The sequence below is a fragment of the Hemitrygon akajei genome, chromosome 2, assembly GCF_048418815.1.
Source record: "Hemitrygon akajei chromosome 2, sHemAka1.3, whole genome shotgun sequence".
In the NCBI taxonomy this organism is placed as follows: Eukaryota; Metazoa; Chordata; class Chondrichthyes; order Myliobatiformes; family Dasyatidae; genus Hemitrygon; species Hemitrygon akajei.
In genome coordinates this window covers 34,928,501-34,945,672 of record NC_133125.1, presented here as the reverse complement: position 1 = coordinate 34,945,672, position 17,172 = coordinate 34,928,501, and the positions used below count along the sequence as shown (strand labels likewise).

General features: G+C 39.2%; 1 protein-coding gene across 3 annotated transcripts in view; it reads left to right on the top strand.

Annotated features, from left to right (window-relative positions):
- LOC140740615 (transient receptor potential cation channel subfamily M member 6-like) overlaps nt 1-17,172 on the top strand; it is a 133,412-nt gene that overhangs the window by 30,492 nt on the left and 85,748 nt on the right. For all 3 annotated transcript variants that reach the window (XM_073069940.1, XM_073069932.1, XM_073069948.1), the window contains exons 4-8: nt 5,298-5,478; nt 7,553-7,766; nt 10,131-10,255; nt 13,421-13,592; nt 14,105-14,279. In XM_073069940.1, the coding sequence (XP_072926041.1) occupies nt 5,298-5,478; nt 7,553-7,766; nt 10,131-10,255; nt 13,421-13,592; nt 14,105-14,279 (867 nt within the window). The remainder of the gene's footprint in view (nt 1-5,297; nt 5,479-7,552; nt 7,767-10,130; nt 10,256-13,420; nt 13,593-14,104; nt 14,280-17,172) is intronic.

Genomic DNA, 17,172 nt, shown 5'->3' with positions numbered 1-17,172 from the left:
CTCCTCTTAACCTTCTTTGCTCCAACGGGGAAAAGAGTCAGAACTTCCAGAAAAATTACAGTATAAATTTGCAAAATTTAATCAGAAATCTTCTGGAATTTATGTGCTTCTGTGTTTCAAATCATTCCTGTGTCACAACCAATTTTTAACAAATTCATGAACCATTCAATAAGGTTGATTGTTGAATTCCCCCCATCCAGACTTTAATCTCTTCTCATTGCTGCCAGTGGGAAGGAGGTTCGGGAGCCAGGTCCCATGCCACCAGGTTCAGGAACATATAATAAATACCCTTTAACCAGCAGGCTCCAGAATCAGATGTAAAACTTCACTCATCTTGATGCTGAACTGATTCCACAACTTATAGACTCACTTTCAAGGATGCATGTTCTCAGTATAATTAATGAATGGAAGTTTTATCTGAGTTGTGCAACTTTTCATGTGTGTTATTCATCTTCCTCCTTCTGTCCTTGGTAATGTTAATCGGAGTGTGTATGACTGAACGTAGTGTTTACTCAAATTTGTCATTTCAGTTCTTATTTTTCTTTGTTTTGCAGATCAGTTTCAGATTATTATTCTTACTATTATTATCATTTGTACTTGTATTTGCACAGCTTGTCTTCTGATGCAAATTGGTTGTTGTCTTTGTACGTAGTTTTTCATTGATTCCATTTTATTTCTTTGGTTGTCCTGCAGGCATTCACAGTAGAGAAATCTCAGGGTAGTATATGGTGACATTTATGTATTTTGATAATAAATTTACTTTGACTTTCACTTGACATTGTTAGAAATTCCCGCCAGAAAAACGCTCCATTATATGAATATTTTTTCTGCTCTCAGTACCTCTGTTCATTATTCTTTTGCTGAGTAGGGTGAGTAGGTGGATAAAATAATGGGTTATACATTTTGTAGAACCATTTTTTCTCAAACCTGACTGCTTAGTGTCCTTAACAAATACTTTCTTAACAAATTTTAAAGACATTTTAAAAGTCATCAATTTAAAATTGGATTCAACCATCTTTAAAATTGGATATAATCTTTAAGTTAGTCCACCCATTTTAAACTTCGCAGCCTCATACCATATTACAGAGATTCTACTGATCTTCTGGATGAAATTTAAAATCATAGTGTGAACTGTTTAATTTCTGTGATAATAACTCTTCAAACTATCAAGCACATTTTCCTGCACTTTTATCAATTCCCTTACGTTGTAGTACAATCTTGTATTCCATGCCATGCTCCTATGGCATCGTCTGTACTTTATCCTGTGACCGTGTTTTATTGTTACCTTATATGTGCTATATGTATCGTGTGTGGTTGCTACTGTTTTGCACCATGGCCCCAAGTAACACTATTTCGTTTGCCTGTATCCATGAGTATTCATGTGTGGTTGCATGGCAATTGAACTTGAAGTTCTCTGCATGAGAAACTCTGTCAGGAACATTCTTGATATCACCACTGAGATTACAAATTGTGGATATTGCTGATCAATATCCACCTCTCTGCAAGTAAGTATGTGTAAAAGTCTGCCTATTCTCTATTGTTGATGCCTTGATAAAAATGCAAGATAAAGGGAGACGGAAAAACCACAATTTAAGCACCTATTTAAAGAAAAGAGTAATATTGTTATTTAACATATTGCATTTCTTGAGAAAAATCCATCTTGAGCAGGGGTTCCCAACCTGGGGTGCCCGCACCCCCAGGGGGTGCGAGATGGAATTTCAGGGGGTACGACAAAGGAGTGACTTGTGTCCTTGAGTGACAAGTCACGAGTCGTCACTCAGCCAGCTGCCAGTGTGCCTTGAGAAGTGGTAGTAACGTTTGTCCCAAGCACACTCCAGTCTCCCGCTGCCCGAGTCGAGAGAGACGTAAACTCACTCCAGTCTCCCGCTGCCCGAGTCAGCGTTGAGGATTCTCATCAGTGTTACCTGGGAGTTACAGCTCAGAGTTGAGGAGTTTCATCAATGTTAGCTAGAAGGTTACATCTCAGAGTTAAAAATCATCTCATAATGCCAAAATCTTTATACATCCCGAATCAAACATTGAGTAACGACTTCGTGTTAAAACCAAACCCGCAGACAGTAGGTAAATTATTCAATTACAAAATTTTAAAAAGCTGCATTTTGATAAAAAGCAGCTGAAGTCATTTATTCGTATTTGTCTCAATGCATTAAAGAAGTTTTTGAATTTCAAAGGTTTTTTTTTCTCTTAAAAGGTTTTTTTCTTGAATCGTTGATAATTTTGAATTGTGTTAGTTGAGGAGGTATCATGGTTAGCACTGAGGACTTTGAATCGTGTGATGGAAGTTCATATCTCTGGTAATCATCGGAAATAGGTGTGTAAATTCAGTAGAGAGTAGCCTAATAAGTTGTGTCGCGTCCCCGTAGCATTTCCACCTGACGATTTATCTTTGCGTAACCGCAGATAATATCGTAATATAATATTCAAAAGCGTATTTCTCGCGATACTTTGCTATAGGCGTGTCTGGTTGAGTAAAGCAGTCATCCCTGACTTAGTCAGATAGCTTTTCTCATATTAGCTCATATTTTTCTCTTTACCCTTAACCCTTCATCATGTCAAAAAGAAGGAAATGGAATGATGACTATGTGTGCTTTGGTTTCACTTGCACAACAGGAAATGATGGCTTGCAAAAACCCCAGTGCATTCTTTGTAGCGTTGTGTTTTCCAACTCAAATCTGAAGCCATTCAAGCTTCAAGAGCACTTCAAGAAAAAGCATGGCGGAGCTGATGTTGAAGGACATGATGATGGGTCATTGAAAATCAAAAGAGCTCATTTTGATTCACAAGGATCTCTTCCAGAATTGTTAAAAAACCACTACTTCTTGCTTCATACCAAGTGGCATATAAAGTGGCCAAATCCAACCCCATACAATCATGGAAGATCTCATCAAGCCATGTGCAATGGAAATGGCAACAATTATCCTGGGCAAAGAAGCAAGAAAAAAATTTGAACAGGTGCCCCTATCAAATAATGTCATTCACCACCGAATCAGTGATTTGGGTGAAGATATTTTGGACCAAGTCATCTCAGATGTCAGAGCTAGTCCTCTTAAAATCTCTGTTCAGTTGGATGAGTCAACTGATGTCTCCAGTTGTAGTCAACTCATCACATTAGTGAGGTATGTCAATAATGGTGCTGTGAAGGAAGATTTCCTGTTTTGTAAAGATCTGAAAACAAACACAACTGCAAAGGATGTGATGCAGCTGGTGAAAGACTTCTTTGTCAAACATGATTTAGATATCAAAGTCATTGGTTCTGTGTGCACTAACGGGGTACCTGCAATGCTTGGAAATAAATCTGGCTTTTCTGCATTGATGAAAAAGGAGATTCCAGACTTGCAAGTTACCCATTGTTTTCTTCATCGGCATACTTTGACATCAAAAACATTGCCTCCAAATTTGAAGAAAGTCCTTGAAGATCATCAACTGGATCAGGGGGCGTGCTTTGAACCATCGCATCTTCAAATCATTTTATGAGGATCTGGGAAGTGAGCATTCAGTTTTGCTTTTCCAGTCAGAAGTCCATTGGTTGTCGCGAGGACAAGCTTTAACCCAATTCTTTGTACTGCGGGAAGAAATCAAAGTTTTTCTGGAGGAGCGTGAATGTGATCTGGTTGGGGCAATGGAATCACAGGAGTTCGCCCAAATGCTGGCTTACTTAGCTGACATTTTCACTCGTATGAATGACCTGAGTGTTTCTCTTCAAGGAAAAGGGATAAACATATTCAAGGCTTGTGAAAAGTTGAATGCCTTCAAAGAAAAGTTACGTCTTTGGCGTCGAAGGATGGAAAGTGGCAGTCTCTCAAATTTTCCTTCACTAGAAGAGATGGTTGATGATGCTGGATCCATAACTCCTACTGTGCGTGAAGAAATTGTGGCTTATTTGGAAATGCTGTCAGAATTGTTTGATGGATATTTTGCTGCTGGAGACCTGAAGATTTCGGAAGAATGGATCATGAATCCATATTCCTACAATTTGGAGAAAATGTCAGATGATGAAGAGCTGAAGGAACATCTTATTGATTTGCGGACAAATCGAGCTCTTGAAATGCAATTTGAAAGCAAGACTTTGGAGGAGTTTTGGTGTGCAGCACTGGATATGTTCCCAAGACTTGGGGGGAAAAGCACTCTGTGTCCTCATTCCATTTGCAACAACATACTTGTGTGAATCTGGATTCAGTTCTCTTTTGTCAATCAAGACAAAATCTAGGAATTGCCTGAATCCACAGGCAGACCTGCGGACTGCAGTTAGCAAGAAAGTTCCATGTTTTGACAAAATCATGAATGAGAAGCAGGAGCAGAAAAGTCATTGAATTTTATGTTCACAATTGGGATTGATTTTACTGTTTACAATTTTTTCTGAATAAATTAGAATCTAATTGCTCAATTTATATTTGCATTTTATGCACTGTTAAAAGCTTACTTTTTTAAGTTCAATTTGTTCACCTGCAGTATTGTATGTGGTTCAATTTGTGGTTCAGAAATTAGAAATTAGACTTCTTCAACTTCAAATGTGATATTACTTTTGTAGGGGGTGCGAACATTAATCAAACATTTCCTAGAGGTGTTGGGCATAGAAAAGGTTGGGAACCACTGATCTTGAGAATGATTTTATTTTTACAATTTTTGGAAATAATTAAAGTTCATAGTTTATTCAGCTTTACTGCAAAATTCACTATCTGTCGCAAATACAATCATTCAGTCTTGTAGAGTATTAATCATTTTCAAACCACACCAGTTAAACGCTTGCAAATTTCCTCAAAAGCTGAAGTATTTTATCTGAATAGTCGTAGGAGTAGGAGAGCAGCCGTCCAGCCCAGGGGATCATGGGTTTGCGCCTCTGGTGGACTGTCCTGTCCTGGGCGGGGAGATTTGAAGAACCGGCTGTTGCCCATGCAACAGGTTCCCCCTCTCCACATCACTGATGTAGTTCAAGGGAAGGGCAAGCGCTGATACAGCTTGGCACCAGTGTCGTCACAGAGGTTGCCAGGGTGAAGTTGTAAATAACATCAAGCTGCCTAGGGACCCTGGTTCCAGATATCTTCCTCTGGGTTTACTCCCAAAGCCTTTCCCATGGGTGGGTATGGCTGCAAGACAGCGGAAGTTTAAAATCAGAGTTTTCCTTCTAGGCGGGCTGCCGTCCAAGGCTGACAAACCCCACCTGCCTGAATAACTGAACACATGATGGCAATTTATAAAATATCTGCTATAACCTGTCCTTTTGTTGAACTGAAAGACTAGCTTTAAAATTGAGTTTGATCTTTGTATTTTAACTGCAGATGCTGCTGTGGCCGACTCGTAGGGGATCACTCTGGTTTGGATAGTAAATTGCCTGTCTATTTATCAGCTCATGATAATGAAGAGGAGGAGTGGTGTGTTGAGAATCACACCATTGTGAGTCCAACTGATGCTTTTGGTACCATAGACTTCCAGGATGGTGCTCATTCCTATCGAGCTAAGGTTAGTTGCATTTAGACTACAAGGCCATAAGACAGGAGCAGAACTAGGTCACTCAGCCCATCAAGTCTTCACCATTCAGTCATGGCTGATTTATTATTTCCTCTCAACCCATTCTCTTGCCTTCTCCACTTAACCTTTAACATCCTTACTAATCAAGAACCATCAATCTCTGTTTATATTATATCTGATTACTTGGCTTCCACAGCTGTCTGTAGCAAAGAATTCCATGGTTCACCACCCTCCAGATGAAGGATTCTTCCTCATTTCTGTTCTAAAGGGCTGCCCTTTTATTCTGAGGCAGTGCCCATTGATCCTAAACTCTCCAATTACTGGAAGCATCCTTTCCACGTCAACTCTATACAGGCCTTTCAATATTCAGTAGATTCCAATGAGATAACCTCCCCCAATCCGTGTTTTTAAACTCCAGTGAGTACAGGCCTAGAGCTATCAAATGTCCCTCATATGTTAACCCTTTCATCCCAGCACTCATTCCCATAAACCTATTCTGGGCCTTTTCCAATGCCAGCACATACTTATTTAGATATGGGGCTCTAACTGCTCACAATACTCCAAATGTGATCTGCCCCACAGCTTATAAATCCTCAGCATTACATCATTGCCTGTATATTCTAGTCCTCTTGAAATACATGCTAACACTGTGTTTCCATTTGCCAAGATTTAACAGGAAGAGAGTTTCAGCAATAAGCCAGCCTTCTAAAACTCTTTTATAAAAGCATTTATTATTCCCATATGTGTATCGAAATATCACAATAGATTTCATTGGTTTTAATTTAAAATTTTCCTGCCAAGTTTGATTCGGGAGGCAGTTAAACATGGGGTGGACAGTTACACAATCTGATCACAGCATTGCCCATGTTAACCTGCAGGTGATACCTGAAGGATCACAGCCAAGACTTTCTGCAGACATTAAGACCCTGCTGCAGTTTGAGTCAGATGCATGACTGAGCAAAGAAAGCCGATTCCTTATAGGACTGTGAGCTCAGAGAAGTGAGGATAGATTACTTTAAAAATTAAGTTCAGGCTTTCTGTCCCACACCCCTCCTGTGGCACTCCACCCTCACTATTCCAACAACCTTTGCTCCTGCCAGATTTACAAACTCACTGTCTGCTCCACATTGACAAATACAGTACTGTGCAAAAGTCATCGGCACTCTTGCTATATGTATGTGTGCCTAAGACTTTTACACAGTACTGTACTGCACAATACTCACACAAGCCCTTACCTCTGTCTGTGGAAGGTCCTGATTCCAACAGGTTTATTATAGTTGTGATCACAGTGACAATGACCGGCAAAGCAGTCTTTGTCTTGTTGCAATTTTCACTACAAGAATTGACAGGGCTCTATAACTTCCTCAGTGAAGTATAAGCAATCCTAACAGAGAATGAGGCAATAGTTCTACAAATGGCTTCCAAAAAGATGATAGTACTTTATCCTCTCCCTTGATCTCTCTTCTACTGGTTTGTCCTATTTTGCAGACTCTGCTTATTCTCTGTTGTTCTGGATTTGAAGAAGAATGGTTAGTAATACATTAGGTCTGGGAGATGTTGGTTTGTGCAGAGACCTTGCAGCTGAGAGAAAAAGCAAAACTTTAAATATCTATAATTCAACTCCATGTAGATTTTTGAAACTTGGGACATCTGAGAAAGCCATCAAATGCGTGCACAGTTGTAGCAGTTACCAGCAAAGATCAACAAGCAATTTACAAACTCTTTTTTTTAATTTTATCTCTGAGAGGCTATTCAAGTTTTTTTTTAGCAATGTGAGGTCAAGTGAATGTGTCAATGGGAGTTTTGGGTCTTATTTTTTCTCCTCCATCACTCATCTTCAAATTGGTTTGACTTTTCTTGTGATTTCTTTTGCTTGCAATATGGACAAGCAATGGAAAGATTGTTGACCTCATTCACAGTCTTTAACTGATTGTTTGTCATTCCAGACAATTTTCTATCAAAACTGCTGTCAATCTCATGTTGCAATAATATTAAGTTATGACCGGGGAGATTTATGGTAAATGCCTTTAACATTATTTTAGCAATCATTATAAATTCTCTTCAGTATATCAGAGTCTCGTATGATACAGAAACTCTTCAGCTCCTACATCTGATGCTGAAGGAATGGCTGATGGAACTACCAAAACTGCTGATATCTGTCCATGGAGGTAGTCAAAATTTTGAACTTCCTCCCAAAGTCAAACAAATCTTTGGCAAAGGACTTATCAAAGCAGCTGAGACCACAGGAGCCTGGATAGTGACTGAGGGCATCAATACAGGTGGGTATGATCATACTTATCACATTTAAAATGCAGAAATTTGAAATGCCAGTACTTTTATATCCCAAGATCATAAGATATAGAAACAGATTTAGGCTATTTAGCCTATCGAGTCTGTGCTGTCATTCAATTACGGCTGATTTTTTTCTCAATCCCATAACCCCACCATTTCTCCATAACCCTTACCCCTTACCAGTCAAAGACCTATCAATTGCTGCCTTAAGTATACCCTGTGACTTGGCCTTTACAGCCCTATATGGCAACAAATTCACAGATTTACCACCCTCTAGCTGAAGAAATTCTCCTCATCTCAATCCTTATCGGATATCCCTTTATTCTGAGGTTATGTCCTTGGATCCTAGTTTCTGCTATTAATGGAAACCACCTTAACAGGCCTTTCCATATCTGCTTGGTTTCAATGAGATCCAACTTCTGATGTGGATCAAAATTCAAAATCTACACTGACTTACATAGCCATTGTGCAGAGTCTAAGGGTGCTTATATTTTGGTTGAATTATCTACATTTTGACCAATTTATCACAAAAAAAATGTGAGATTTCTACATTTTGGGTCATTTTCACAATAGTGTTAACAGAATGTTTTGGTAATAGCTTGTGTAAAGCTAAACAGGTACTGGTGAACATTTATTCAGGATGCTGTGAATGGCATGGTTATGGTAAAAGTGTTAAACCATGATGAAACTAGTCCTATATGGACATAATGAACAGAGTGAGCTGGGTAGGAGAGGAGCATTTTCATTTAGACTTTTACAGTGGGTTTTGTGTGGCTTTCTCTGATGGAATTCCACCATTTTTGTTGTTAATGTTGGAAGTGAATACGTAGAGCAGTACAACACAGGAATGGACCCTTTGTCCCATGTCTGCACCAAATATGATGCCAAATTAAATAATCCTTCCTGCCTGCACATGACCCCTATCTCTCCGTTCTCTGCATATTCACGTGTATATCTAAAATGCTCTTGAATACCACAGTAGTGTCACCTTCACGGCCATCCTGGGTGCCTACCACTCTTCATGTAAAAAAAAATTGCCCCACGCATCAACTTTACGCTTTCCCCTTTACCTTAAAGCTATGCTGTCTCTGGTATACAACATTTCTACCTTTCAACCCTGGGACAAAGGTCCTGGCTTAAAAGTGTAGAGTCCTTTACTTTAAAGGATCATTCAGATGACATGGTTATTAAAGAGGTGAGATCATTATGAGGTGTGAATTGAATCATGGAGGTATAAATGATTTTGTACCTCCTCCATTCTTTTTGATCTAATTGGCTAATTCTTCTAGGTATTTGTTCTGTCCGGACACCTTGGAAAATTGAGTGGTAGCTTCTGTTTGGACTTGAACTACTAAACCATACAGTGATTTGCCTCTCCCTATCTCATTAATCCTCTCTGGCAATACAACATAACAAGGTCTTTATAAGTCCGCAAAAAAGTGGGCTGTCCAGGTGGCCTCTTATTTCAATTCTACTACCCATTCCCATTCTAACATGTCAGTCCATGGCCTCCTCTACTGCCGTGATGAGGCCACACTCAGGCTGAAGGAAAAAAACCTTGGATTTCTTCTGGGTAGCCTCCAACCTGATGGCATGAATGTTGATTTCTTGAACTTCTGGTAATTCCCCCCACCTTCACCATTCCCGTTTCCCTCTCTCACCTGCCATTACCTCCCTCTGGTGCTCCTCCCCGTTCCCTTTCTTCCCTCTCCTATCGGATTCCCCCTTCTCCAATGCTTTATCTCTTTCACCAATCAACTTCCCAGCTCTTTATTTCATCTCTCCCCACTCCTATCACTACCACCTTGCACTTCTTCCTCCCCTTCCCCCACTTTATTCTGATTTCTCATCATTTTTTCCAGTCCTGATGGAGGGTCTCAGCCTAAAACATCAGACTGTTTACTCTTTTCCATAGGTGCTGCCCGGCCTGCTGAGTTCCTCCAGCAGATTGTGCATATTGCTTGGATTTCCAGCATCTGCAGATTTTCTCTTCTTTAAGATCTTTGTATTCCTCCAATTCTGGCCTTTGAGCATCACTGACTTCAATGTTCATAAATCTTTAATTACCCCAGTCCTGAATTTTCCAACCTGGACCTCCTCTGTCATTTTTTCTATTTTTTTGCTCATCAGTGTTGGCTACTTGATCAAACTTCTGGTTAGCTGGTCCTATCTGATTTGTGTTGTGGTGTCAAATTTAGTTTGATAACATTTTCTTTGCAGAGTACCTTGGGAATGATATAGAAATGCAGATGGTTTTGTTGCTGTTGTCTGTTCAAATATTTAAATTAAATTCAACAAGAGCTATGTTCTTTATCTTCATCTGACATAAGAGTGTTGTGCTTTTAATTTAGGAACTTCCAGACATGTCGGTGATGCAATAAGAGATCATACTTCTCCATATCTACGGAAAATTTGTATAATAGGTATTACTCCCTGGGGAGTCATTGAAAACAACAGAGATTTGATAGGAAAAGATGTAAGTACAGTAACCTGTGCCAAAGCTATTCTGCCTGATAAAGAAACAGTGCTTGTACTAATAACTCTACTTAACCGTATGTACTCTAATTTGAGATCTTTGTACTAACAGACATGGACCTCAAGTGAATCAAACTACCCACTAAAATGAACAATGTACTTTATGAAATAATGTATTAAAAAATTAATTGAAAATGATATGGCTTATTGATAACTAGAGGTAGATGGCTGATTTGGGTGCCATTGATAATCAAGCTGCAAACTGTGCATAAAATTCAAAGTTCAAAGTAAATTTATTATCAAAGCACATATAGGTCACCATATACAGCCCTGAGATTCATTTTCTTGTGGGCATTCACAGTAAACGCAAAGAAACACAACTGGATCAATAAAAATCTGTACTCATTAAAGACAGATAAAACAACCAGTGTGCAAAAGACAAAAAAAGGTGCAAATACAGAAAGAAGATAAACATAATAATAAACAAATAAGCAATAAATATCAAGAACATGAGTTAAAAAGTCCTTGAAAGTGAGTCCATAGGTTGTGGAACAGTTTAGTATTGGGCAAGTGAAGCTGAGTAATGTTATCCCTTTCTGGTTCAAGAGCCTGATGGTTGAAGTTAGTAACTGTTTCCGAACCTGGTGGTGTGAGACCTGAAGCTCCTTTATTTCCTTCCAGATAGCAACACCGAGAAGAGAACACGGCCTTTATAGTGGGCGTCCTTGACGATGTATGCTGCTTTCCTGCAACAGCACTTCTTGTAGATGTGCTTTATGATGGAGAGGGATTTACTTGTGATGGACTGGGTTGTATTTACTACTCTTTGTAGGCTTTTCCATTCAACGGTATTAATGTTTCCATTCCAGGCTGTGATGCCAGTCAGTATACTCTCCCACCACACATCTTTAGAAGTTTGGCATAGTTTAAGATGACATGCCAAATCTTCACAAACTTCTAAGAAAGTAGACTTACTTCTTAGTAATGGCACTTATGTGCTGAAGTTATGACGCTGAGAAACTTAGAGTGATGACCCTCTCAACATCTGATCCTCTGATGAGGACTGGCTCATGGACCTTTGGTTTTTCCTCCCGTAGTCAATGATCAGCTCTTTGGCTTTGCTGACATTGAGTAATAGGTAAGTGATGTGGCACCATTCAGCCAGATTTTCAATCTGTGCGCACATAGGATGACCATACAAACTTCCTTACAGAAGACACTGGAACTGAACTCCGAACTACAATGCTCTAACTGGTACACTACCTTGACACCCTATTGTCAGCAACTTAAATATGATATTGGAGCTGTGCTTAGCCTCTCATTCTTAAGTATAAAGTGAATAGAGCAGGGAACTTATACAGCTTTGTGATGCACCAGTGCTGATGGAGATCATGGAGGAGATGCTGTTGCCAATTCGAACTGACTGGGGCCTGCAAGTGAGGAAATCAAGAATTCAATTTCACAAGGAGGTATTGAGGACAATGTCTTGAAGCTTATTGATTAGTTTTGAGGGGATAATAGTATTGAATGCTGAGCTGTAGTCAGTGAAGAACATCTTGATCTTGTTCACTGTCTAGATGTTCCAGGGTTGAGTGAAGAACCAATGAAATGGCATCTGCTATTGACCTGCTATGATGGTAGGCAAATTGGAGAGGATCCATGTCACTCCTCAGGCAGGAGTTGATATGTTTGATCACCGACTTCTCAAAGCACTTCATCACAGTGGATGTAAGCGCTACTGGATGACAGTCATGGTGGCATGTTACCACGTTATTCTTGGGCACTAGTACACCTGAAGCAGATGGGTACCGTATACTACTAAAGTGAGAAGCTAAAGATATCAGTGAATACTCCAGCCAGTTGATCAGCCCATGTCTTCAGTACTTGGTCAGGTATTCCATCTGGAACAGATGCTTTCCGTGGGTTCATTCTAAAGAACCAGACACCAAAATCAGAGTTCTCGGAGGCTCTGGAAGTTTGTGAAGGAGCCTTCATGCTTTGGCAGTCAAAGTGAGCATAAAAGTCATTGAGCTCATCTGAGAGTGAAACTTTGTTGTCACATATGTTGCTTGGTTTTACTTTGTAGGAGCTGATAGTATTCAAGCCCTGCCACAGTTGTCAAGCACCCTCCGTGTTTCAAGTTTGGTCCAGAGTTGACACCTCTCACTTGTGATGGCTTCATGGAGATCAAACCTGGACCTCTTGCAAAAACTTTGTAGGACTTATTTTTCAAGTGTTCCCTGAAACTTGTTTAAAACCCTCTGCATAGATGGAAGGCAATTCATGTGCTGTGCCCAGGATCGCTCTTAACAGAACATAAGTCTCCAATTGTTTTGTTTTTATGTCATTCTTTAACTGCCTATTCAAATCAGTTTTAAAATTATTCATGAAATTGGCTTCTGCGACATTTTTGGAACATTCCAGTTCTTGACAAAATTAAGATAAATTTTTGCTTATTTTTCTCACTCTTGTTTTTTTTATGATGGTTTTAAGTCAATAGCTTTTTAGTTATCAGAAGGAAAATATTTCCATACCTACACCACTCAAACCTTGACCATGGAGAAGGTCAAAGTCAAAATTACTTCTTCAGACTATCACTAGATTGAAATCTGGAACTCCTCATTCAATAGCATAATGGATTTATTAGATGGATCAAAGTGGTTCAAGTCAGAAGCTCTGTATCACTTTCTCAACCAGAGATGTTCTATAAAAATGTAACTTGGTGGAAAGTAGAAGCATCCTTTGCAATTTGAGAATGTGATTTGCATTGGCATTTGTGTAATTAATTGTACAATAGAGGAGCACTTATTTTAGCCTCAGATCTGTAGGTGTGTTTACATCATGCAAAGATAGATGTTTAAACTTGAATCAAAGTTTTCGGAGAGCCTTAACACCCATTACTGTAGATTTAATGTGCTAATTTTGTGAGCACGCTGTTGCTCAGCTCTTGTGTAATTTTGAAAATTTTATCAGCATTGGAATGCAAATAAGTTGATGTATTATCAGGTACTTATATATATTAAAATTGAAATATATATCATTTTGCAAGTATTAATGTGTGTTTTAAAGAAATATGTCCATAGTACAAACACCTGGGCAATTCAAATGTAGTAAAATGAAGATTTGGAATATTCTTGAATTGGTTGTCTATCATTTATTTCCAAAGGTCATCTGTCCCTATCAAATGCTTGGCAATCCCCTGAGCAAACTGACCTGTTTAAATAGCAAGCATTCCCATTTCATCCTGGTAGATGATGGGACTGTTGGCAAGTATGGCAACGAAATGAAGCTAAGAAGAAAGCTGGAAAAATACATTGCACTGCAGAAAATCCATTCTGGTAAGTATAGGCTGATAATCAATCATTGTGTTAGTGTTTGTGGTTTAATCGTCATCCAATTTAAGTAGATGACACTTGCATCTAGCAGTTAATTTTTCAGATCTTTTATTTCCAAGGAGCACTCAGCTCTTTGGGTGCAAAGATTAAAAATCAATCTCCTTGTAACGTCCATGCCCAATTTCTATTAGTTCAGGATTTTACAGACTGTTCTGTGGCAGTGAGGGATAGGAGATAAGTAAAGTTGTTGTTCAATGTTCCTGCATCTTGCTTCATTTCCTTGTGATAATAATTACTTAATTCAATGCACCAGGAAATATTGCAATAATATAAATGGGGCTCCTGGATCATTTTTCAGTTCTAGTGTTCATTATACATCCTACTATAGCACTGGTTGGTGACCAGGGCTGCTACTCCAACCAGTAGATGGGAGTTTCAAGGACAGTCAGAAGATGTTTAAATAAGTGATTTCCTTTAGTGTTATCAGCTCCATTTGATGTGTTTTTTCAACTTAGGAATGGGTCAAGGTGTCCCTGTGGTAGGGCTGGTGATTGAAGGTGATCCCAATGTCATCCTCACAGTATGGGAGTATGTCAAGGAAGTTCCTCCTATACCTGTCGTTGTGTGTGAAGGAACAGGCCGAGCAGCTGATCTCCTGGCTTTTACCCATAAACATACTACAGATGGCAGGTATGTTGCTGGTTTACCTATTCTTTATATATATTCAGTGACTTGTGGGGTACATGCAATTTTTAATTACCAGATCATCCAGTTTACTGTACTTCATGGATGACATATATAGAGAAAATTTTATATATATACAGACACACTCATACACAAAAAAGTGCCAGAAAAAGACCAGCATTATCATGAAAGACCCCACCCACTCAACTCATGGACTGTTTGTTCCATTCCCATCAGGGAAGAGACGTTGCAGTATCCATGTCAGGAGCAACAGACTCAAAAACAGTTAAGTTCAAAGTAAATTTATTATCAATGTACATCAATGTCACCATATACAACGATGAGTTTCATTTTCTTGTGGGCATACTCAATAAATCCATGATAGGATAATAACCATCATAGAATCAATGAAACACTGCACCAACTAGGCATTCAACCTGTGTGTAAAAGACAACAAAATGTGCAAGTACAAAAGAAAGAAATAATAAAAAATAAATAACCAATAAATATCAAGAACATAAGATGAAGAGTCCTGGAAAGTGAGTGCATAGGTTGTGGGAATATTTCAGTGATGGGGCAAGTGAAGTTATCCCCTTGGTTCAAGAGCCTGATGGTTGAGGGATAATAATGACTACTTCTCCCATGCCACCAGGCTAATCAACACCTCCACACATTAACTCACCTCGCCACACTTCCCACCATCACTACTTTATCATTTCCTGTCAGAGTCATCTTGTGTACAGATACTACTGGACCCAGTGTCACTTTATATACATTTAGTCAGTCTATGTATGTAAGCTGACTTTGTGTATTTATATTGATTGTGATTTTCATTGTGTTCTTTATGCTTATTATGATTATTTTTAATGCTCCAGTGGATCTAGAGTAACAATCATTTTGTTCCCCTCTACACTTGTGTACGAATAACTGACAATAAACGATCTTGAATCTTGAAGGCAATCTATCAGTGTTGCCATGTGTGTTGCTTCAGATCCACCAGTGTGGTTGACCCTTAGTTACCTTTTGACAGTGACACCCAGATCCTGTGAACAAATAGAGTAAAGCTATTATAACAGGAGTAGTTTGATCCTATAGGAGTTCATGTCAGGCCACTGATTAAAAGAACCTGAATAGATCAGATCTATTTTGGATAGAGTATACTCCCAAAAGCATCATATTATTGACTTTTTATTGTACCATGAAAACTATACATTGGGTATTCTATTTACAGGCATATTTATGCTTATCCAGTGTGTGGTTAGCCGACAATTTGGAAGATACTTGGAAGAGATATAAGGAGCTTAGAGGACTGGTGGGCAATTAACACAGCAACTTATGAAAAAAGCAGTCAGGAAACTTTGGAGTGTTAGATACAGGAAAGGCAATCATTTTGAGGTGTCCAGGATAATGTGTTCATTTTGATACAGCGTGTTTGTGACAATGACTGAAAACCCCACAACACAGAAGGTATCGGTGACTCACCAGAGCAGCCATGGTAATATTCTTGCTTTGTTGAAATTTCCATATAATTTACTTTCACATGTGGAAAGCCTTTATTTAGGCCCTTCATACTCCACAGGATTTAATGATGAAGCCTAAACTGAACACAAGAGATTAGTGGCATATCCACTCTGACCAAGGGACTTAAGGAACCAAGTGAACAGACCAATGGATTAATATGAAGGATGACCTCAAAGGAGGTCAATGTTATCTCCAAATCCATTTCCGCTTACCGAATGACAATGAGAAGTGGTGTTTTAATAAATGCTTATTAATATGGACTGTCTCATTCAATCATGGCTCCAATCTCAAAGCAGGGCAACGATTGTTTGTCCAGTGGCTCCAAAGCTCATTCTTGCCATTTCCAAGCTGAAGATATCTTGATGTGGCTTTTTATTCTCCTATGCTTTTCTGTTGCTATCTGGCCATGTAGTTGCTGATTGTCTGAAATGAAGAGTAAAGCAAAGGAGTAGTTTGTAGGGAGAGAAAGAAAAACACATTTTCACCATGTGTAGGCTGTAAGACAGAAGATGCTGTGAAATGAAGAGAAGGATTGGTTATATGTATAATTGCATCTTGATTAGGTTTTGGGGAATTGTTACTCCTAATGTGAGGAGCACGGACTCTTCTATTAAAAGAGCTGTTCTGATAGCTGTATCTCTTCCCAGTTGCTTAGCTACTGCTGTCTGTGGTGGTGCAATACTTGAATTGCAAGAAAAATTGATGTATTTTAGTGAACCTTACTCAAATGTACCTGTCATAACTTAGTAACTGACAGTGTGTGCAGGCTGTGTGATTTTGTTGTGAGCTTCCAATGAGTTGGAATGTAGGGATATTGAGTGAGAGTACTGATTAATTAAGATAGCAAGTGACTGGTGAAGATTCAGTACATGGAGTAATGTTTGAAGCCACGGGTTTAAGGATGCTTAAGGATGCATTCTCTGATCTTCACCATTCTGTAGAATTTTCCAAAACTGTCTCAATCATTGAAGCTTGTATTGTCTGCCACAGGCTTCTTCTCCCCCATTGTCTTGGTAATTTGTCTAAAAGTTCTCTTGGCTTTCTGTGGAAAAGAACGTTTCTCTTTCTCTGTGCTTTCTACAGAAAGGCTTCTGATGAACTGGCTTTCAATGCAAAAAGCAATTATTTGTGGTACGTTTCAGGGGCATGTACAGTCTGCCCTCCTTTTACGCTGGGGATTGGTTCCAGGATCCCCTGCGGATGCTCAAGTCCCTTATTTAACCTGTCTCGGTGCGGTGGACTTTAGGACCCGGCGGAGCTCGGGACTCGCTGCCCGCAGCTGCTGCTGTTTCTGTTCCGTTGATGGGAAGCGATCACGATTGAAAATAAAGTGGAAATAATAAAGTGATCGGAAAGAGGTGAAATGCCATCGGTCATT